The 21,333-nt window shown below is 35.1% G+C and overlaps 3 protein-coding genes and 1 pseudogene across 5 annotated transcripts; all 4 read left to right on the top strand.

Moving 5' to 3' along the window:
- Positions 1–2,025: 2,025 nt before the first annotated feature.
- Positions 2,026–7,053, top strand: LOC120141525 (CTP synthase-like). 3 transcript variants are annotated; one of them, XM_039156369.1, is made up of 22 exons: positions 2,026–2,080; positions 2,307–2,442; positions 2,533–2,612; positions 2,715–2,801; positions 2,891–2,941; positions 3,040–3,157; positions 3,230–3,286; positions 3,391–3,455; positions 3,602–3,685; positions 3,774–3,824; positions 3,911–3,973; positions 4,086–4,132; positions 4,263–4,332; positions 4,410–4,487; positions 4,864–4,950; positions 5,087–5,125; positions 5,209–5,436; positions 5,533–5,618; positions 5,730–5,778; positions 5,867–5,947; positions 6,074–6,167; positions 6,414–7,053. In XM_039156369.1, exons 2-22 carry the CDS (start codon positions 2,325–2,327, stop codon positions 6,602–6,604), a joined length of 1,824 nt encoding a protein of 607 aa, XP_039012300.1. In that variant the 5' UTR covers positions 2,026–2,080; positions 2,307–2,324; the 3' UTR covers positions 6,605–7,053. The 3 variants fall into 3 exon arrangements, with proteins under 3 accessions (XP_039012300.1, XP_039012301.1, XP_039012299.1); XM_039156370.1 differs by having other exon boundaries at positions 2,304–2,442; positions 4,425–4,487; XM_039156368.1 differs by having other exon boundaries at positions 2,304–2,442.
- A 1,391-nt stretch (positions 7,054–8,444) lies between these two features.
- On the top strand, positions 8,445–9,980 carry LOC120141475 (serine/threonine-protein kinase AGC1-7-like). Its single transcript, XM_039156330.1, has 2 exons — positions 8,445–9,008; positions 9,098–9,980. Exons 1-2 carry the CDS (start codon positions 8,485–8,487, stop codon positions 9,978–9,980), a joined length of 1,407 nt encoding a protein of 468 aa, XP_039012261.1. The 5' UTR covers positions 8,445–8,484.
- Positions 9,981–12,170: 2,190 nt separating this feature from the next.
- Positions 12,171–16,116, top strand: LOC120141442 (isocitrate dehydrogenase [NADP]-like). The gene is made up of 15 exons (XM_039156306.1): positions 12,171–12,302; positions 12,402–12,445; positions 12,542–12,651; positions 12,747–12,784; positions 13,131–13,208; positions 13,317–13,370; positions 13,451–13,552; positions 13,700–13,791; positions 13,873–13,976; positions 14,081–14,149; positions 14,233–14,348; positions 14,517–14,551; positions 15,139–15,281; positions 15,659–15,781; positions 15,879–16,116. The coding sequence occupies exons 1-15, from the start codon at positions 12,251–12,253 to the stop codon at positions 15,970–15,972; spliced, it is 1,254 nt and encodes a 417-aa protein (XP_039012237.1). The 5' UTR covers positions 12,171–12,250; the 3' UTR covers positions 15,973–16,116.
- A 745-nt stretch (positions 16,117–16,861) lies between these two features.
- Positions 16,862–20,509, top strand: LOC120141463 (annotated as a pseudogene).
- The last annotated feature ends 824 nt before the right edge of the window (positions 20,510–21,333 follow it).

Below are 21,333 nucleotides of genomic sequence, written 5' to 3'. Positions count from 1 at the left end.
GGAAGATGTCAACAACGTAAAGTCAAAAAGGGAAAGGCTTAACCGAAGTAAATGATAATGTAAAAAAATGTGGGATATTATTATAATTCATTTGATTACAAGAGCACAGCAACGACAACGACAATGGCTTAGGCTTATCTATTAGATGAGTCCATAGTGATTAGCTGCGTTCTTCTTTCTTGTTCTTGTTTGTCTGTAATACTAAGCCTAATATGTGGGATTTGTCGGGTGGATGATGACTCGGTTTTTTCAGTTATTATGTTTGAATTTTATTCTTCAATAACATTCCAAAAAAAAATAGTTTTATTGAAACTACCAACGGCAGGCTTTTAAAGATTCCTTTGAAATGACCCTTCGACCTCTCTTATTTGTCCATCACCCCCACATGTCGTGGCGCTGGGGGATAAAAATCAACTAATATATATCCATATGGCAATTAATTTCAACATATCCTTGATAAAATAATCTAAGGACTGTTTAAAATTTTCAAAAATTTTATGAGTTTAAATTTAAACTTTTAAAAATTATTATTATTTATTAAAGTCTCGGATTTAAGCATTAAAAATATTAGGGATATAAACTTTTAATACCAAATGATTAAAATCTATTTTTAAATAAATAATGATCCCGGATTAATCAAAAAATTTATAAATTTTATGAGAGCTTTAAAAAGCTTAAAAGATAATTTGTTTGAAAAATAAGAGTTAAATTACTTTACAAAAATTAAGGATTTGAATTACAGTATTTAAAATATCATGGAGAGATAAGTTTTTTTAAATAGTCTGTCATAATCGTAAGATAATATTTATTTATAATATTGATTATCGATTATGCATTCTTTATAAAACAATTAAAATCTATAGCTTCAAATAATAACAATATTTTTTAAACTTGAGTCCGCTCAAAAATTTTATATGCGACAGGTTTTAAAATTATACCAACCGTTTGTGTACTGTCCACATCGTTGCTATTGCTCCATCATTTATGTAGTTGTAACATATTAGTCCATCCACGTATTACTTTGCATATTAAATAAAAGTTGGTGCATGTTAAACCTTTGCCTTTAGAAGTTGATAACTAGTCCTCAACCGTCCGATTGTAATAAGCCTTCAATCCTTTTGTTGATTTGTTGATACATATTAGGGATTAGTATGAGATATAGATTTAATAAGTCTAGATTCGATTCAATTTTATATAATTAATTCTGTAAAATATTCGTGTTTAATTTAAATTTAAGATGAAAATTTTATGATTTTTGTTCAATATGAGATAATAATATAATAATCTTTTATTTACATAGAAATAATTATATCAATATCTTATTTTTTTTAATTATGTTTATATTATACCTACTAGAATGAAAATTATCTATGTACGTACATATATTTGTGTTGACCCAACATGAGGTCGTAGTCTAATTTACCTTGTTTAAAATTAATAAGAATCTAAAAAACTAATGAATAATAAAAAATTTAATAGTAAAGTGATTATAAGATAGTATTTATAAAAAAAATTAACCTATTAGCAACATATACATAAAAATGTAATTGTTCGAATTTAAGATCTCAATAAATAACACCTTTAATTTTAATCACTCAAGTCACTTAATTGGTTCAATAGAAATATATTATTAACTTAAACACGAACATAATATAATTCAAGTTGATCCTGAATATTCTTACAACACGAATCCAAAAACTGAAGAAACAAAATTGATTTTGTTTTAACATAAGAGATTCATATGCCTGTGATTTGAAATCCCACGAGCATCGAATCAAATAACAATCTCACTGTTTATCCACATGCAACCTTTAAATGAATAATGTGTAGTTATTATGAGCTATAACCGTGTCTTCGTCTAGAGCGTGTATGTACATATATAATAAGAATGAAAACCCTTTGCTCCCATCCTTTGCCTGACCCTTCGCCTTGAAGTTGAAGCTATAAATTTGCAGTTGAAGGCCAAGCATTGAGGTATAAACAGAGAGAGAGAGGAGCCAGCTGCCTATCTTTGATTTTGATTACCTTATCCACATTCGCTCAACTTTCAGATTCTCATTTTGATTCTGCGAAATTTATCGTAAACTCCGTCACCGGTTTTTTTTTTTTCTCTTTTGATTTTGATTTCGTGGCTTTGGGTTTGGGTTTGGCCTTGGATTTGGCTTTGGACCTTGGTTTTATCAGACCAAGGCCAAAGCTCTCTTCTACCCTGCGCCTTTGCTCTGCTTTGCTGTTTTTTTTACTGCTATAAATAACGACTCTCTTTGCTCTTCTTTTTTTCCCATTTTCGTTTAGTTTCAAAGAAGGCAAAGCAGGAGAGTAAAATGAAGTACGTTCTTGTTACTGGAGGCGTTATTAGCGGTTTGGGAAAAGGGGTTACCGCTAGCAGCATTGGTCTTCTTCTTAAATCTTGTGGCTTTCGTGTCACTTCCATTAAGATTGGTACTTGTTCTTCTTTGAAATCTCATGTTCCCAATGTTTTCGCTTTTGGAATAAAATAAACTTTTTTTTCTGTTATGATGTCGTTTGCAGATCCTTATCTCAACACTGATGCCGGTACAATGTCCCCTTTTGAGCATGGTGAGGTCTATGTCCTCAACGATGGCGGCGAGGTAATATTTTTATGTTTATTTTGTCGCGCTTTATAATTAAAGCAAAGCAACCGTGGTCAAATGTTAATGATGGGGTAAATTGACTCTGTTTTGCATTTGAAGGTGGACCTGGACCTTGGAAACTATGAACGGTTTCTTGACATTACATTAACCAGCGACAATAATATAACAACAGGAAAGATTTATCAGGTCGATTCTTATATCATTTTCTTCTTTCAATCCACGATTTTATAGCTCTTGGAACATACTGTTCAACCTCATGCTTTTGATTTTTATAGTCTGTTTTTAACAAGGAGAGAAGGGGAGATTATCTTGGAAAGACTGTTCAGGTTTGTTTTAAAAGTTATGGTATTATCTCAAAAAAGATTCCCTAAATGTGTTATGCTACTTACATTTTCCAAATTTTATATTTTTTTCTTTGTTCTAGGTTGTTCCTCACATTACTGATGCTATACAAGAGTGGATAGAACGTGCAGCAAAGATACCAGTTGATGGAAAGGAAGGTCCGGCTGATATTTGTGTCATTGAATTGGGTGGAACTATAGGTACATTTACTCCAACGGTCTGTGTTTGTTGTATTTGTTTTTTTTTCTCATTTATAACTCTTCTGGATCCAGGAGACATTGAATCTATGCCATTTATCGAGGCACTGGGTCAATTCTCTTACCGTGTAGGTAAGAATATTGTTTTGCCTCCTTATGTAATTAGTTTATGCCAATTTCTTTTCGGATGTTCTTCTTGTGGGATGATAATTTCAACTTTTTGTTTCTTTTTTTAGGCACTGGCAATTTCTGTTTGGTTCATGTCAGCCTGGTTCCTGTTCTCAATGTTGTTGGTGAACCGGTACCTCTCGATGCTTCATTTTATTGTCTTGTGTACAGTAGTTCTTAGCTAATGTGTATGAAATGAGAGAAGCATGATGCATGAAATCATCTTCTCTGCTTTGATGAGTCACTATTTCTAACTATGATTACTAATTCAAATAACAGAAAACAAAGCCTACCCAGCATAGTGTTCGGGGACTTAGAGGACTTGGCTTGACACCAAATATTCTTGCTTGTCGCAGTACAATGGTTCTACCCTTATTTATCTTTTTCAATTGTATTTACCAGCGCCGATTTGGCATTTCTTATTAATTCACTTACCTATTTTTTGCATTAGGCACTTGATGATGATGTCAAGCAAAAGCTCTCTCAGTTTTGCCATGTTCCGGTAATGAAACATGAATGCTTTTAGTCGGCTTCTCTTCATCTCCTACATTATTTACTACTTTTATTAAGCAATATTACTTTTTCCAGGCTGAAAATATTGTCACTCTCTATGACGTTCCAAATATTTGGCACATTCCTTTACTACTAAGAGTAAGTAGTTCACTTTTTGAGTATTTTTTGTTGTCTAACATTCTTAGTACAAAGCTAGAAATGAAAATCTGTGTTTTCTGGTTCATTTGTTTATTTTTCTGATCTTGAATAGGAACAAAAGGCACATGAAGCAATCTTGAAAAGACTGAACCTTCTAGGGTTTGCCCTATGAACTCTCTAATCCAAATATGTTTTCTTTATGTTTTGGCTCTGGTGTGAATACTTATTTATGTAACAAGTTCTGGCTCTAGTTTTCTGGTATGTATATTTACACCTGTCTGAATTACAGGATTGCAAGAAAGCCTGATTTAACAGAGTGGACTTCTAGGACCAAAGTTTATGACATGCTTCATGATCCTGTAGGTGCCAAGAATCACTAAATTGTCGAGTAGTCTGCGTTTATTTGCGTATGGTGAAAATTATAATTCCTTTGCAGTCATTTACATTACAGGTTAAAATTGCCATGGTTGGAAAGTACGTTGGGCTTAAAGATTCTTACCTCTCTGTTTTAAAGGTAAAAGCTTTACTAGTTCTAAAAAATATGATAAATCTTGTTGTTGCATTGTTATTTATTTACTTCTGCCCCTTTTAGCAAGTCATGAATCTCTATATTATTCATTTATTTTCTCCCCCCATAACCAAGTCATTTAAACTAGGTGTGCTTTATGCATGTAAATACCTAACATTTTGTAACAACTCATTATAAATTATCTGTTTTTTTATTTATTCCTCTTTTACCAAGTCAATTTCAACTAGGGCTGCTTTATGTATGTAAATTCCTAACTTGTAACCTTTAAAGGCCTTAGTTGGAAAGAAGCTCTAAAGGTTAGAAGGCTAATAGGCGTGTAGTGAAATTGGCTTCTAATATTTCAGGTTTATTGTTGTGATAGGCACTTTTACATGCATCTGTTGGCTGCCGCAAGAAGCTAATTGTAGAGTGGGTTGAAGCAAGTCACCTTGAAATTACTGCTAAAGAGGTCTGTTTTGATTGTTTTCTGCACTGATTTTCATGGATTTTTTAATGATAATTTTCGTCAATAAAAAAAATTCCCCAGCACTTTTACTTCTTGTAGTACTTGTATGCTCACAATATTTACAATTTACACCTTACAGGATCCTGACACTTACAATGCAGCATGGAACCGTTTGAAGGTTTTTTCTCTTTATGCTTATATCCTGCAGTTTCTCTTGAGCTATTTCCTTCGAAAGAACCTCTAAAAGGTCTTCTAATGTAGGGTGCTGATGGTATCTTAGTTCCTGGAGGTTTTGGTGATAGGGGAGTACAAGGGAAAATTCTTGCTGCAAAGTATGCTCGTGAAAGCAAAGTTCCTTTCCTGGGCATCTGCCTTGGGATGCAGATAGCTGTCGTAGAATATGCACGTTCAGTTCTTGATTTGCAAGATGCGAACACTGAAGAGTTTGATCCTCAAACATCAAATCCTTGCGTCATATTTATGCCAGAGGTTTATTAGCATATTATGTTTGAAACCACTCCCTCCACTCAAAAAATTCCCCGTCTTGTCCCATTAAGTGAATAGTATGTTATATTTATTTTACAGGGTTCAAAAACTCATATGGGAGGAACAATGCGTCTGGGATCAAGGAGGACTTACTTCACGGTTCCTTACTGCAAATCTGCCAAGTTGTAAGGCTCTCTTAAGCTTAATCCCTAAATGCAATGTTACAAATGTCTTGAAATCGTTTGGGGTTTATATTCTATGCATAATTTCTTTATCTTAATGGTTGTTTATTCTAGGTATGGTGATGCAACCTTTGTTGATGAACGGCATCGGCATAGATATGAGGTAGTCTACTCATGCATGACATTAATAGATGTCATGTGATAATGGTGATGGTTTATTTCAAGTTCTTAATGATATCTGTCCTTTGTAGGTCAATCCTGATATGATATCAAAACTTGAAGCAGCTGGTCTCTCATTTGTTGGCAGAGATGAAAGTGGTAGGAGGATGGAGGTAAGTTACATACAATGTAGCATAGCTTATCTCTATGAAAACCCAGACATTGCGCAACATTTTCATTGATCATTACTTTTATATTTAGTTCCTGATGGTTATGAGCGTTGTATATTGGCTGTACAGATTGTAGAACTACCAAGCCATCCATATTTTATCGGTGTTCAGTTCCATCCTGAATTCAAGTCCAGGCCGGGAAAACCTTCTGCACTTTTTACAGGTGCTTATCCCTAAAATCTGTCATTAAGGGTTTTTATTGGTTGCAGCATAATTGTTCGGTATCAAATTATTCCATCTCTACCGATGATGTCCCTTAATTTGTTTAATGATGCATTTAGGAATATAACTTATGCTTGTTTTATATCTCATCTCATGATAATCCTTTTATTTCACGAAGTAATGCCTGAAAATCATCCGTTTAACCTTGGCATTTGAATTCATTTTGTACGTTCTTGTAAATCTCCAGGACTCATTGCAGCATCATGTGGGCAATTGGATTTGCTTTTAAACAAGTCCGATCATGTAATCAACGGAGTGACAAACGGGATAAATACCGGAAAAGCACTTCCAAAGGTCTGGCAAAACGGAAACTGTTTAAAATCTGCCAATGGTTCATTAAATGGTGTGTACAGCAATGGTAACGGTGTGCACCAGTAAGGAAGCCCCGATAGAACTCGATTTGTTGTTGCGTTGTGTCTTCGAGAGCATTAGATGGACAACTCTTTATATTACTGGGTTTAAGTTTCTCCAAGAGTTTTGATAGAACTCGGTTCTGTCTGTGCATGGCTGAGTATGAGTAGGGTTGCTTTAGCAATACTTTTTCAGGAAGGTTTTTTGTGCTTAATGATATATGAAGCAGCAGCGGGTTAAGAGAAATATGAACCACGAGGTGTCCAAAAAGTTGAACTGATAACCTGTGTCTGCTAGGATTTTAGCTTTTAATTCATGTTGATTGCAAGACGAGAATGCTCTATGAACAATTGAAGACCTAGCATTCCTCTGCAAAAGCCATTTTATGTTTCCAGTAAAAAAAAAAAAAAAACTGGCCTGATGATGATGATGATGCATACTAGATTCAAGAAATTTAAATCTCTCTTATTATTATTGTCCTGGATTTTATTGTTTAAAGATTTAAACAATGCAAGTTTTTACCACAATTTTAGACACTAGTTGATGTGTTCTTTTTAGTCTGTTATATACACGACTATTATCATTGTCATCAATTGCGGTCAAATTGCTGCCAGCACTTATCAATTGAGCTTACTCCCATAAATAAAAATTTATATATAATAACTTTACATAACCATCACTTAATTATGATGATTTTAATTTGATCATTGATTTTTAATTTTGTTAATCAAATCACCCAATTATTTAAAAGATACTAATAAAGCCTCTTGACATGAGTATTTGACGAAATGTGGCAGTTAAGAAAATTAAAATAATTATATATTTAATTTTCATTATTTATTTATTCACAATTTATTAAACTAAATTAATAGAATGTGTAAATAATGATAATTAAATTTATAATTATACCAATTTTATTAATTATCATATAAACTCAACTGTTAAATATTAATGATAGATGACTTGATTGGTCATTTAACAATAAATGGCTTGATTGACTACGAATCAACTTTATTTTATTTTATTTTTACAAATAACAATATATAATTTAGACAAAAACAAGCATAAAATGGTACCAAATTAAATAAAAGGAAATGAAAAGTAATGGTCATAAGAACAAATGTAGAAAAATAAGAATAAGACCGAAAATAAATCTTTTTCCCCAGAAAATCGAGGGTGGGGAATGTGTTAGAGAGAAATAGAGTGGCATGAATTAAACCACAATTTTTCTATTTCATTACTAAAGTGAGGATTAAACGGTGAACCATTCAATAAATCCTCAAATACTTGAATTAGCTCATGGGTTTGTTTGTCATTTTATGATTAATTTAATCCCTCTCCAACTCTCTCCCCATCACCGTCACGATAATAAAACATGCATCATTAACACACTAATTCCCCCCTCTTTACATCTCTATCATGGGTGGTGCTGCCGCTGCTCCTCCATCTTCATTTCCCACTAAAATCCTCTTAGCCGGCTGTTTCCTTAACTTCTTTTATAACTTAATTTACAGTCATTAATTCCCTAATTCTTTCTGGTTAGTTCTCACCCTTCTTCTGTTTTTTTTCCCTGGATTCAGACATATAAATATAAATAAACACGTACACAGATATGCATGCAACGTGGTGATTTTCTTTCTCTGTGATGATTAGGAAAGCAGTCGAGGTTTCGGACCAGGTCGATGTCGTCAAGAGCTAATAGGATGCTCAACTCTTCTGTAAAAGAGGTTGGATTTTTGTTTTGTTTTGTTTTGTATTGAATTGAATTTGAATGACATTTGCTCCTGAATCTTGTTTATCTGTTGATGAAGGTGGGTGGTAAGTCATCAGGAGCGGCAACTGATTCACAATACAAGAAAAAGAACAATAAACATAACAGTCCAGTGAATGAGAACGGCCCCAAAATCATGGCTCCTGCAATTACGCTCAGGACGCCATTGGAAGCTGACGTGAAAGTACCAAATGATGCAAAGAACACCAATCTTTCTGGGAGTAGAAACAGCAGTCGCAGCGATAGCATAGAGAGCACCACCACGCCGCTTAGGCCGCACACTGGCGGCGACGTGCGGTGGGACGCCATTAATTCGGTGAGTGCTAGAGGTCCCATCGGTCTCAGTAACTTTCGGCTACTCAAGCGAATCGGATACGGAGATATCGGGAGTGTGTACCTGGTGGAGCTCAGAGGAACCAATGCTTTTTTTGCTATGAAGGTGATGGACAAGGCGTCTTTGGCTAGTAGAAACAAGTTATTGAGAGCTCAAACGGAACGAGAGATTCTTGGCCTTCTTGACCACCCTTTTTTACCTACTCTGTATTCCTACTTTGAGACTGAAAAATTCTATTGTCTGGTCATGGAATTCTGCAGTGGGGGCAATCTTCATTCCTTGCGCCAGAAGCAACCCAATAAGCATTTCACAGAGGAAGCTGCAAGGTTCATATCCTCTTTATCATCCAATCCCACATTAATTTTCCATTTCATCTTGTTAATATTATATGTTGATTCATTTTTGGGGGTTTCAGGTTCTTCACATCAGAGGTGTTGCTGGCACTTGAGTATTTGCATATGCTGGGTATTGTATACAGGGACTTGAAGCCAGAAAATGTGTTGGTACGAGATGAAGGTCATATAATGCTCTCGGATTTCGACCTATCCCTTCGTTGCTCTGTTAATCCGACACTTGTGAAATCTTCATCCACGCATCAAGCAAGCAACGGCGGCGGTAATGGCGGCATCTTGGATAACGAGCAAGTACCCGGGCATGGTTGCATGCAGCCCTCCACATTCTTCCCCCGCATCTTGCATGGCAAAAAGAACCGTAAATCCAAATCGGATTTTGGCCTCTTCGTGGGAGGCTCCATGCCGGAGTTGATGGCTGAACCGACCAACGTCCGTTCGATGTCGTTCGTCGGTACGCATGAATATTTAGCGCCGGAAATCATCCGCGGGGAGGGACACGGCAGCGCAGTTGACTGGTGGACGTTCGGAATCTTCTTATACGAACTCTTGCATGGGACGACCCCATTCAAAGGCCAAGGCAACCGAGCCACATTGTTCAACGTAGTAGGGCAGCCATTGAGATTCCCAGAAACCCCACAAGTGAGCTTCGTGGCTCGAGACCTCATAAGTGGTCTGCTGGTCAAAGAACCGAGCAAACGCATCGCGTGCAAACGGGGAGCAACGGAGATAAAGCAACACCCGTTCTTCGAAGGAGTGAATTGGGCGCTGGTGAGGAGCGCAATGCCGCCGCACGTACCTGAACCGGTGGATTTTTCACAGTTGGTCGCAAAGGAAGAGAAGAAGAACAGCCATGGTGGTCACCATCATCTTCATAATGAACTTGTCGGAGATCAAGCAGCTAAAAAATCCAATTCATCTGACTACATACAATTTGAATACTTTTAGCACTGCATTGATCTCTTCTCATTAACTTCACTACTGCACAATTTAATTCTAAATGCGATGGATTACAATGTATGATTACAATTATAATTATGATAAGATTTTAGATTTTGTTTCAAGCTCTCCTGTCATCATTATACTGGAAATGTGTAAAATTTCTCACATTCTAAATATGTAATTCTTTTTAAAGACGTGAAATAATTGGAAATTTCTCTTTTATAATTTATTTATTATATTTAAAATTAAATAAGGTTTGATGAATTATGATAATAATAATCGGTACGTATCGACCATTTTATTTTGTAGGCCAGCTCAATGAATAATTGGGTATAAATAATATATTAACATAAAGTGAATTGTACAAATAAAATAAATAACTATTTAACAATAAACAACCTATTTCAAACATAAACTAAAATTAGAAAATGGAAAGTGAGTTCGAGCATAAATAATTATTTCTTTTTCTCATAGAATTTCTACATTTTAATCTTATCTAATTATTTATTACAATTTTAATTTATTTTGAAATTTGATTAATATATTAAATTATAACGACTTTCACTTTAATTAACATTAATATTTTCACATATAAAAAAATTATTATTATTCTTTGAGATATCGAGTTCAAGCACTATGAATATAAGGGTATAAGCCTAATGATTGATTTTTGAATAAATATTATCATATATTTATCCCATATTAATAAAAAATTGACAAGATGTATCATGTAGGGAAAAAGACACATTCAACATTTTTCGTACATGTTGTTAATAGCGGAATAAAATATAGGATAAATTGCGTATTTAGTAACTAAATTATCAATTTTATTACTTAAACTTTTAATTTTTTCCAAAATCATACTTAACATATAGTTTTTGTTTCATTTTAGTGCATTGCCGTTAAAAACTTAGCGGATGGGTTGACAGGGCATAGCTCTAGTGGACGGATAACCAATCTGAGTGGTGGGCCACGAGAGAATGACAATTCAACCAACATAGTCCAGTTTCAAGCCCATCGGACAGTTGACGACGAGGAACGGAGGATGAAGAAGTCAAGGAGTCCATCGTCGATTAAAAAAATTAAGTCATTTTTTGGTGAAACCGAGACCAAAATCACGTTCAGAGGTCAAAAAGTACAAGCAAAAAAGTTTAGGTTTCATCCGCTGACAAATTCGACAGTTGAAGAGTATAGACGTAGCGGCAAGCGAGCCAGTTCGTTAAGTTTTTAATGGTAGATATTAAAATGAAATAAAAACAAAACATTAGGTATAGTTTTTAAAATTTGAAAGTTTATGTACTAAAACGGATCAAAACTGATAATTTAGGCATTAAATGCATAATTTATCCTAGATATAGCGACTTTCACTTTAATGATTAGGCTTAATGCCTAAATAAGTGTCAAAACTATGTTTTCCTTGTCAAATAAGCGCCTATAGTTTTTTTTACTCATCCAGGTGCCTAACGTTACAAACGTTACCCTTTTAGGTTCTCAAGTCATCAACGTCGTTAGTTTTTCCCGTTAAGTGCCACGTGTCAACACTTGGTAATTTTAAAATTTTATATAAAATTTATTATCATGTTTTATAAAACAACCCTAAAATATTAAATCTTAACCTTAATCCACCATCGGTGCCTTCTCCAACCACCACCGTCATCGCCGACATAGTTCTTGACACCATCCTAGTTATATGTCGTCGTAGTTGTCGTCGATTCTCCATCAAAATCGCTTGGGATCGCGATTTTCATCATAAGGTTTGTGAGATTTAAAACGTTAATTTGTGGTCGATTGATCGACAACCGATCACGATTTCATAGGGGTTATGGTCTCCGGGGGAGGGGAGGTCAGGTGGAGCTTCTTCGATGGTAAAGGGCGGCGATCGACGTGAATTTAGGGGTTGAAATGAAAGTTTTCAAAGTTGAGGGGTTATTTCAAAATTTATGTTTTTTAAATATATATTATTTTATTTTATTTTTAAATTTTATATAAATTTTTAAAATTACCAGGTGTTAGCACATGTCACTTAACAAGGAAAACTAACGGCGTTTATGACTTGGGTATCTAAAAGAGTAATATTTGTAACGTTAAGCACCAGGATAGGCAAAAAAAAACCGTAGACACTTATTTGGCACAAAAGAGATAGTTTAGGCACTTATTTGAGAGTTAAGCCTAATGATTATTTTATTAGTTTGTCGAATAAATCTCCCGTTGACATTTATTTGCAGTAGTTGGCGATCGGCTTGCGTCGGGTTGTTTCAACCAAATTTTTAGTCGAAATGGCGTTTCCCAGTAAGATTAAGGTGATGAATCCCATAGTCGAGATGGACGGTGAGATTTCAATCCCCTAAACTCCCTCCTCAATCTTCCCGCTTTTTGTTTGCCTACCTTAACCGATGATTCTTCCCTCTCTCTTTTTTTCTGATCCAGGAGATGAAATGACTCGTGTTATTTGGAAATCTATAAAGGAAAAGGTGATTTTCTTTGCTTTCTATTTCTTTTTCTATTCGGTTTTGTTTTGTTTTGTTTTTCCTTTCTCTTATCTGTTTTTGGTTGATGAATGTTCTAAGTTAATTTGCCCCTTCTTGGAGTTGGATATAAAGTATTTTGACCTTGGTCTTCTTAATCGTGATGCCACGAATGATGAAGTTACAGTCGCAAGTGCTGAAGCTACTCTTAAGTATGGCTTTGAAATCAGTGTTCGTATGCTTGTAATTGTACGCAACATTTGATGCCTTTGCTCTGATGTTAATTGCTTTTGATATGCAATTGTAGGTATAATGTTGCAATTAAGTGTGCAACTATAACTCCAGGTATGGATTTCCTAAACCTTTGACTTACTACTATGGAGAGGACTTAGAGGAAGAAATGAGAGATTATGCAATGAAAAAAAGCCAGAAGAAAAACCTAAATAGTAAATTTGATACTGTCTCTGTGTAATTTTTCTAAGATATAGCATAGGTGAACCACGAAAGTGTTTCCATTTCTCATTCCATTTCATTGTAAAATATGTCATATCATCCTGGACGTGGTAATGGTGTTTTTCTAATGGAATTAGTAATTTTACTCATTAGATAATGTATCCGTGGAAGAGTACTGCAGTTGTCCAAATTGTCTAAGAGGGTTCCTTGAAGTGGTTTACTATATGATTTTTGACAGATGAAGGCCGTGTTAAGGAGTTCAACTTAAAGAAAATGTGGAAAAGTCCAAATGGGACTATTCGAAATATTTTAAATGGTAAGTGTTTCTCACTTGGTATGGTTTTGTTTCCAGTTTACTGATATATTTTTTATTTGCTTTTGTTTTGGGGATTTGAAAGGGTTCAATTTGTTTGTGTGACTCCAGGAACTGTTTTCAGGGAACCAATTATTTGCAAAAATGTCCCTCGGCTTGTCCCAAGTTTGTGCATCATCTTAATATTTCTGTTTCGTTATTTATATCATTACTGTTATTTGTTTAATTCATCTTACACATTTCAGGCTGGACCAAGCCAATCTGCATCGGGAGACATGCTTTTGGTGATCAGTACCGAGCAACTGATTTAGTTGTACAAGAACCTGGAAAACTCATGCTTGTTTTTGGTAATCTCCTATTTAATAGAGAAATTCTGTCAATCTTCAATCTATGGGTTTTTTTACTTTGACATGAACTTGCAGATTTTCTGTATTAGAAAACCCAAATTCATCTTAATTCATTTTATTTTATCTCATGAATCCTGATTTTTTCAGTTCCTGGTACGAGTGTTGAGAAGAAGGAGATTGAGGTTTTCAACTTCAAAGGTGCTGGTGGTGTAGCTTTGTCCATGTACAACACTGATGAGGTACATGTTCAACATGTGTTACTATGTCCAACAAGATTCTAGAAGCCAATAACTATTATTATGGCTTTGAATTGAAAACAGTCTATTCGTGCTTTTGCTGAGTCTTCTATGAACACCGCTTACCAGAAAAAATGGCCACTTTATCTTAGCACAAAAAATACAATTCTGAAGAGTTACGATGGAAGGTTTGTATTTTCAACATATTTTCCCCCTCATTCTTATTTGATCGTTGTAACCATGTATTTCTATAGTTCGGTGACATCTTCTGTTGTTTTTATTCTTCCTGAAGATTCAAAGACATATTCCAGGAAGTTTATGAAACTCAATGGAAATCCAAGTACAAGGCAGAAGGTATTTGGTGAGATACAGTACCCATTGCAATTTGTACTTGTTCTTGTTTGGGGCAACTACACTAGCATAACTTGTGTTGCTGTGTTGTAGGTATGAGCACCGACTTATTGATGATATGGTTGCTTATGCTTTAAAAAGCGAAGGAGGTTATGTATGGGCATGCAAAAACTATGATGGAGATGTGCAGAGTGATTTCTTAGCCCAAGGTCTGTCATATTTAAGAGTTATTACATCTACTTCATTATAATTATAATCAATTGTTTTTCTGAAAGTAGTACGAGGCATTTCATGAGCAATTTCTGACCAAGGTCTCCATGCTATGCCTGACTTCCGTTGATTTCCTAAGCTTGTGTATTTTTTTTGGAGTGGGACAGGGTTTGGATCTCTTGGGTTGATGACATCAGTATTGGTAAATTCTCTCTCTCCCTCTCTCTCTCAACCAATCACATAAAATCCATAAATAGGTAGAAAACAGCACCTATGCACCATACCATAATGACCTCATTCACAGAAAAGATGTAAGGAAGAAGACGGACACAGCCTCAATGCACAAACAAAATGTAACACCATAATGGCCTCATTCACATGAAATAGAAAATGGAAAACAAATGACGTTCCGAAATACATTGTAACTCGATTTCAGAAAGACTAAATATCTTAGAAAGAGAGATATGGTATACTGTAGTGTTCAAGTGGCTAATGTCTGTTGCAGGCAGCTGAAGCATCAAACAAAAATTAGAGTACCTGGGCATAATGGAAAATGTAATTACTGCCTTTGACTAAAATCAACTAAAAACTGAAGAAAATGCTGTCTTTGATGACTAATTTTCATGAATAAAAAACTAAATACTTTTCAGATTTTTCTTTAGCCTGCTTTCCAAAGGTTATGTATATGTAAATTTAGTTGACCTTCATGACTAATTTCCCAACTATGGTTTTAAATTATTATCTCGTGTTTTCTTTTTTGGATATATAAGTAATTGGATTTGTTTTCAGGTATGCCCAGATGGGAAGACTATTGAAGCTGAAGCGGCCCATGGCACAGTTACCCGCCACTATCGTGTCCATCAGAAAGGAGGTGAAACCAGCACTAACAGCATTGCATCAATTTTTGCTTGGTCACGAGGCCTTGCGCACAGGTATTGTTTTGTTATTCTTAATCTAGTTATTGAGTTAATGTAGTCTGTTTTGTTAAAAGCTTGAAATCCGTAGGGAATTAGTTTAAGCTGGGGTTTAAATTCCCTTGGAAACTGGGAATTCTTGATGGACAACAATATGCAGGAAAATTCTAGGTTTGGAATCAATCGCAATTGTTTTATTGTTCATGGAAAACAATTTTCTAGGCTTGGTAGCAACAGTTTAGAACATGGGAATGATTGACGCATGTTAATTAAATTCTTCAGTTTTGGCAATGGAATTTCCATACTGACAAACACTCGGTAGCAATGAGGATGTTTGATACTGTTTGAGAGTTTAGACATAACATGTGCGCTTAGGCATTATGATATATGTGCAGGGCAAAACTGGATGGCAACGATCGGCTGCTAGATTTTACTGAAAAACTGGAAGCAGCCTGTATTGGAACTGTTGAATCCGGGGAGATGACAAAAGATCTTGCGCTTCTCATTCATGGACCAAGGTAGGCGCTCTCTACTAACTTTTTAGCTCTGCTGCCTGGACCTTAGTTAAGTGTATGTGCATGTACATGGGGTTACTTAAATTCTTGTTTTGTTCAGGGTTAGTAGATCTCAGTATCTAAGTACCGAAGAGTTCATCGATGCAGTAGCCAAGGAGTTGACCAGAAGACTGCATGTGAAATCAAATTTGTAAAACGTGTGCACTTTGTGCCGTCTCATCTCACTTTTAGCTTCATATACACTTGCCAATAGAAAATGCCTGATACCTGTCCTCTAATGCACACCACTCTTATATAGATTCATAATAAATAATGTATGAATTCCACACCAATATGGAGTACAATAAATTGAGGCCACTCGTGCTTATTTGATAGAATCAACGTCCTGATGAGATACTTTTATTAGGATAAATTATATCATTGATCACTCAATCATTTAGGGGGCATTTGGTTCAAGGAATATAACATTATTTATGGGAATAAGATTATCAGAATGTAACATTACTTCACACATTACTGAGAATGTTAAATTATTGTGTTTGATTTGTTTGATAGGAATGTAAGATTATAGTGTTTGGTTAAAAGAATAAAAGATTACTAGATGTATATTTTACTAAATTGTCTTTGTGATATATTTCCTTTTTAACAAGTTGAATTCTAAATATTCAAATGAAAAATATTTATATAAAAAATCATAGAAAATATATTATTTTATTATTTTTAATTTATATATTTTCTTTATAAAATTTAAACTCACAAAATTTATATAATTTTTTTTTATACAATTTAAAAGATAAATGATTTTAATAAAAGGTTTTTATTTTATTTTAACTTTAATTTTATATAAAATTTTAATTATGAACATTTTCAGATCTAAAATAGTTTGGAACATATTTACAATTTACCCTTTTTTTATTTAATTTACTCTCTCACTTTTGAAGGTCATGCGTGAGAATGAGAGAAGGATATTTTTGAAATAATTCTTTTATTTCCTGATAAGGGAGTTTACCAAAGTAGTACTAGTATTTCCTGATTAAAATGGAGACGAGTGTGAGACAAAAAGAAGAGGGCGGGTAAAACAGAGGGTAGGCTAACTTCATCATCCCCAATCCCAACCCATCGGAAATTACGGTGAAAGAGTTTGAAAAGGCATGGATAAGGAGGAGGAGAATAAGGAAGAGAGTAGCGCTATGCACCCAGCTGTTGCGCCATTGTCCTACTTGTTGGGAAAATGGGAAGGCGAAGGCGAAGGAGGATATCCCACCATCAACTCCTTCCGCTATGGCGAAGAGCTTCACTTTTCCCATCCTGTGTCTGGGAAGCCCGTCATAGTCTACTCTCATAAGACCTGGAAACTCGATTCTGGCATGCCTATGCACTCTGAGTCCGGCTATTGGCGTCCTAAACCTGATGCCTCCATTGAAGTTGTTATTGCTCAGAGCACGGGCCTTGCTGAAGTTCTCGTAATCTCCTTTCCCTTTCTTTGTTTTCCTGTATTTAACCCTCCTTTTTCTTCTTTTACTTAACACGTTTATATCCATCTCAGAAGTGAACATACAGCGCAGATGACAAAGTCATCAAGCTTCAAAGTGAAGTTGTTGCCAACGCTTCCAAGGTAAATTTTGTATAATCCAATATTTTCTTCTTCTTCTTCTTCTTTTTTGGCCAATTCCTAGTTATCATGTTTTGTTATTTGTAGATTTCCGTCAAACCTGTTAGTTCTAGTTATGAATTTATGATATTTACTAGTGAGTGGTAAGTTAGATAGAGGAACTGTTGATAGGAGAGGATTTTCCTTTGTGAAGCTTTCATATCTTCAAATATTTTCCATTTGGAATGTTCGAGTGTTGAGTTTAGAATAACGATTCTTTTTTCCTTTTCTATGATCCAAGTAATTGACTGTTGAAATTATGCGATTTGAGTTCCTTTTCCATTGAAGATGGGTCTAACTTGAACTGTCTACGTGCTTGCGAATAGCAAATTATTGATAAGGCATGAATACAGAAAATTAGTTGATGTGATGCAATGTAATTACTTAACAGAAATAGTAGCTAAATATGGAAGAAGAAACTGTCATTTCTCTTGGATTTATTAGTGCCACTGCCACCCATTTCTTCCTTTTTTGTTCTTTTTTTCTTGCAACCTATGATTGACATTTACTTGAAATTAATCTTGGTGGACTTATTCAGATGAAATTTACTTTGTTCTCTTGATAATGTTGCTGCACATTCCACACACTTGGGGATTTTGATTAAAGTTGAAGAAGGATATGAAATAGGGTGACGAGAGATTTAGGAGGGCTACACGCTTGGAGATTCCCTTCTATTGCATACATTCATATCAGGTGCACGCTGGCATTTCACATACCTGCTACCCAAAATTTAGACAACCTTATAATTGTCACGGATCAACAAGGCCCATTTCTTTGGACCAAGATCTGACCTGCATGGTGCAGAAGCATGCATCATGCTGACACATGCTATGATTCCGATAGTAACAATCTGGGCCTAAGCATCTCTAGCCACAATTTTTCTAGCCTAAACTGTGTGACCCTTGAAAGTTTAAGCTCTAGTTGCTACTTTTGATTGACTTGCCACTTAAGGACGAAAGAGAAAGTTAAAGCAACCAAGTATACTGTTATGCATGTGGAAGAAAGAGAAAAGGTGAAAGCAAATACTTCTCTTTTCGTATTGGACCACCTCATTTATCATGTGTGTAAGAAAGAGAAAATGTGATTAGAAAATGACAACAAATGAAGCATTCTTTTATACGTCTATACCAAATAAGTGCCAAGTCATTGAAAGAGCAAAGGCATGAAAAGAAGTGATATCCTCCGTAACAAACATGAAGTGGCACACCAACTCCACCATGCAAGGGGATTGATGGCCAAGTCAAATACATAAAGGCCTGAGGGATGGCACTATCCTTCCTTGAAGCATCTGCCGAATCCGCCGTAAGACTTTATTTGATGTCTTGAAGGAAGGAGTAAGGTCTCTGATGTCATAAGGCTTGCAAAATTGATGCCACAAATGCCACACAGAGAAAAGAGTGCAAGCCATTAACAGTAGCATCTTAAGAGGAAGAAAGCACAAACCTCAACCACATTTGAAGAGAGGAATAACGCAAAAGAAAGGCCCAAAGAAGCCACACAGACTCCTAAGGACGCAAGAACCTTTTAGTGGAAGATGTTATTAGAAGACCTTTAACAACTGAGTGATGACCTAAAGTTTTTTCATTTGGAGGGTGTTACTTGAACACCTTGAACACCTTAGAGATGATGTAAAAGACCTTCAAGTGGAGAAAGTTCTTAAAAAAATTCAAACTCTTCAAGAGATGATGTGAAAACTTCCAATACAGAAAGAACTTGTCAAAACAATCTCAAAGGTTGAGAGGATCAGGTGGTCATTGTTGAAAGACGCTAAGCATTTGGAGGGATGATACGAAGACCTCCTATACATAGAGAAGGTTATCAAAACAATCTTGAAGACTTTGGGAATCAATGATAGGATCCTAAAATAAGGGGCAGTCATCAAAACAGTTTGAACCTTGGAGAGGGATAACGGTAAGACCTCCAACTTTTTAAAAACAATTATATACTATTTTAATAAACAATTATGACTCATGGAGAATGCTATAAAGCAATCTCAAAGATTCGGAGAAATAATGTAAATGACAGCCCCAAACAAGTGGAAATCGAAACTTTCAAACATTTGGATGGTTGAGGTGAAGGAATTATGATACATAGAGAATGCTAGACTTGTAGAATGTCGATGGAGAAAACCTCAAAGATGTGGAGGATGGCATGGAAAACCCTAAACAAGTATACATAAGGTGCAACTATGGCATCAACAATAGTACATTTCTGATGCCATTAAATTCTTGAAAACATGTCAAATGATGAAGTAGATGGAAAACTTTGCACTCAATTCTTCATTTGCTGCGATAGATATGAGCTTAGTTAGATTAGGAAGATTAAATCAGAGGAACCCTTACAAGGTAGCACTTCACTAGACCATTTAGTTTCCAAATGTATAGATTCAAAATTCTCAGGTTTAGACAGATCATGTTACAGTATCTGATTCAGCCCTACCACTTTGTTATCACCTTTTGATTCTTCTCTGTGTTTTTTCTGTGATGGAACTGAATTGACTGATTTCCCCCCAATTTTCAAGCATTATCTCATTCGGCCCTATCTCTTTCGTTTCATTGGTTAAAGGCATGCATGTTTGCAAGTGGGACACACTGCAATCCAAAGCATAGAAAATACCCTAACTAATAATCCAAAATTGTACATTAGGCAGTTGGAGACTTTTGTTTCCGGTTCATCTAGAGTGAAGAACACAGTGTGGATGGCTTATGAGTAATAAAGTTGACAGCAGTTCAACATTTCTTTTCGCTGATCGCAGGTGAGGGAGATAAGTCGAGTTTACGAGATGGTTAATGGAGAACTACATTATGTTGTTAAAATGGCTACCAATCTTACCGCTCTTCAGCCACATCTTAAAGCTGTGCTCAAGAAGCTGCCATAGAACTTCAAAGCAAGTACTTTTCATTTCATTCGGACCGAATCAAACTATTCTGTGTTTAATATTAGTAAACTGTCTGGTTCCAGTCCAGACTAGAGGCAGCTTGTTATAGCAACAAAATATTGCATTTTGGTGGCCGAGACAGACTCCCTGCTCAGAAACTTGATCATTTTGTATTGAGGGCCAACTCATTATATGTTGACTTAAAACAATTCCAACTTTCTCATAAATTAAATAAAGAAAATCATTACTAAGAACTTCGTGACATTCCTTTACTTTAGGTTGGGTGCAGCTTGCATATCGAGGAAATTAAGGGTTGATTGAACAGCTGGATCTTTCTTTTGACTTTGCATTACTTGACTAAATCATCTGTCTAAATTCCTAGGCTTTTGATTAAAAATATTTTTTTATATATTATCACTCTGTATTCATATCATTGATCGATTAATCCATATTCAAATACTATTATTTTAAGTTTGGTTCGTGTTTAGTTTGTGTAATCACGAAGAAGAAAACGTTTCATGCTTTTCCATGGTTTTAGTTGAGTTGCATATGCTCAACCAGTTCGCATCATCTCATGTGATGCGAGTGAAACCTTTGAATGCACTGCATGTCCGTCGACCACGGCATTCCATTGAAAGAAATATCGACAAGGATGAAAGAAAAGAAAATAACGATTTTATCAATTTAGTATAAAATTTCGGTAAGCAATTAAGCAAAAAGGGGGCCCATCTTCTCGAATTTACGTCCACGTCCACCCAATGGATTGATAATCTAAAACATGCACTTTAAAGTAACCATCAATTCAGATACCAATCAAGTGTGCAATGAATTTTATTCCACTATAATTATTATGGTTTACCATTTTTTATCAGTAAACTCTAGCATGATTATTTTTGTGATTGAAATTGCATTTTTTATGTGATCTATAGTTAAGGTTTTATACCAATATCTTGATTTGTATTATCATTGGATTATATATATATATATACTTGTACAATGTAGCCTTTTTTTTAATTTTATATAGAC

This window comes from Hibiscus syriacus, unplaced genomic scaffold, assembly GCF_006381635.1.
Source record: "Hibiscus syriacus cultivar Baekdansim isolate YM2019G1 unplaced genomic scaffold, ASM638163v2 tig00110809_pilon, whole genome shotgun sequence".
Classification (NCBI taxonomy): domain Eukaryota; kingdom Viridiplantae; phylum Streptophyta; class Magnoliopsida; order Malvales; family Malvaceae; genus Hibiscus; species Hibiscus syriacus.
Note: the sequence above shows the minus strand (reverse complement) of the source record. Positions and strands in the feature narration are given on the sequence as shown.

Bases quoted from the DNA above. Each gene is read 5' to 3' on its own strand.
- LOC120141525 (XM_039156369.1), top strand. From the start codon at position 2,325: ATGAAGTACGTTCTTGTTACTGGAGGCGTTATTAGCGGTTTGGGAAAA. The intron at 3,287-3,390 runs GTAAGAATATTG...TTCTTTTTTTAG, and splicing joins TCAATTCTCTTACCGTGTAG to GCACTGGCAATTTCTGTTTG. The intron at 4,333-4,409 runs GTAGGTGCCAAG...ATTCCTTTGCAG, and splicing joins ATGACATGCTTCATGATCCT to TCATTTACATTACAGGTTAA.
- LOC120141475 (XM_039156330.1), top strand. From the start codon at position 8,485: ATGGCTCCTGCAATTACGCTCAGGACGCCATTGGAAGCTGACGTGAAA. The intron at 9,009-9,097 runs GTTCATATCCTC...TGGGGGTTTCAG, and splicing joins TTCACAGAGGAAGCTGCAAG to GTTCTTCACATCAGAGGTGT.
- LOC120141442 (XM_039156306.1), top strand. From the start codon at position 12,251: ATGGCGTTTCCCAGTAAGATTAAGGTGATGAATCCCATAGTCGAGATG. The intron at 13,371-13,450 runs GTTTGTGCATCA...TACACATTTCAG, and splicing joins TGTCCCTCGGCTTGTCCCAA to GCTGGACCAAGCCAATCTGC. The intron at 15,782-15,878 runs GTAGGCGCTCTC...TGTTTTGTTCAG, and splicing joins CTTCTCATTCATGGACCAAG to GGTTAGTAGATCTCAGTATC.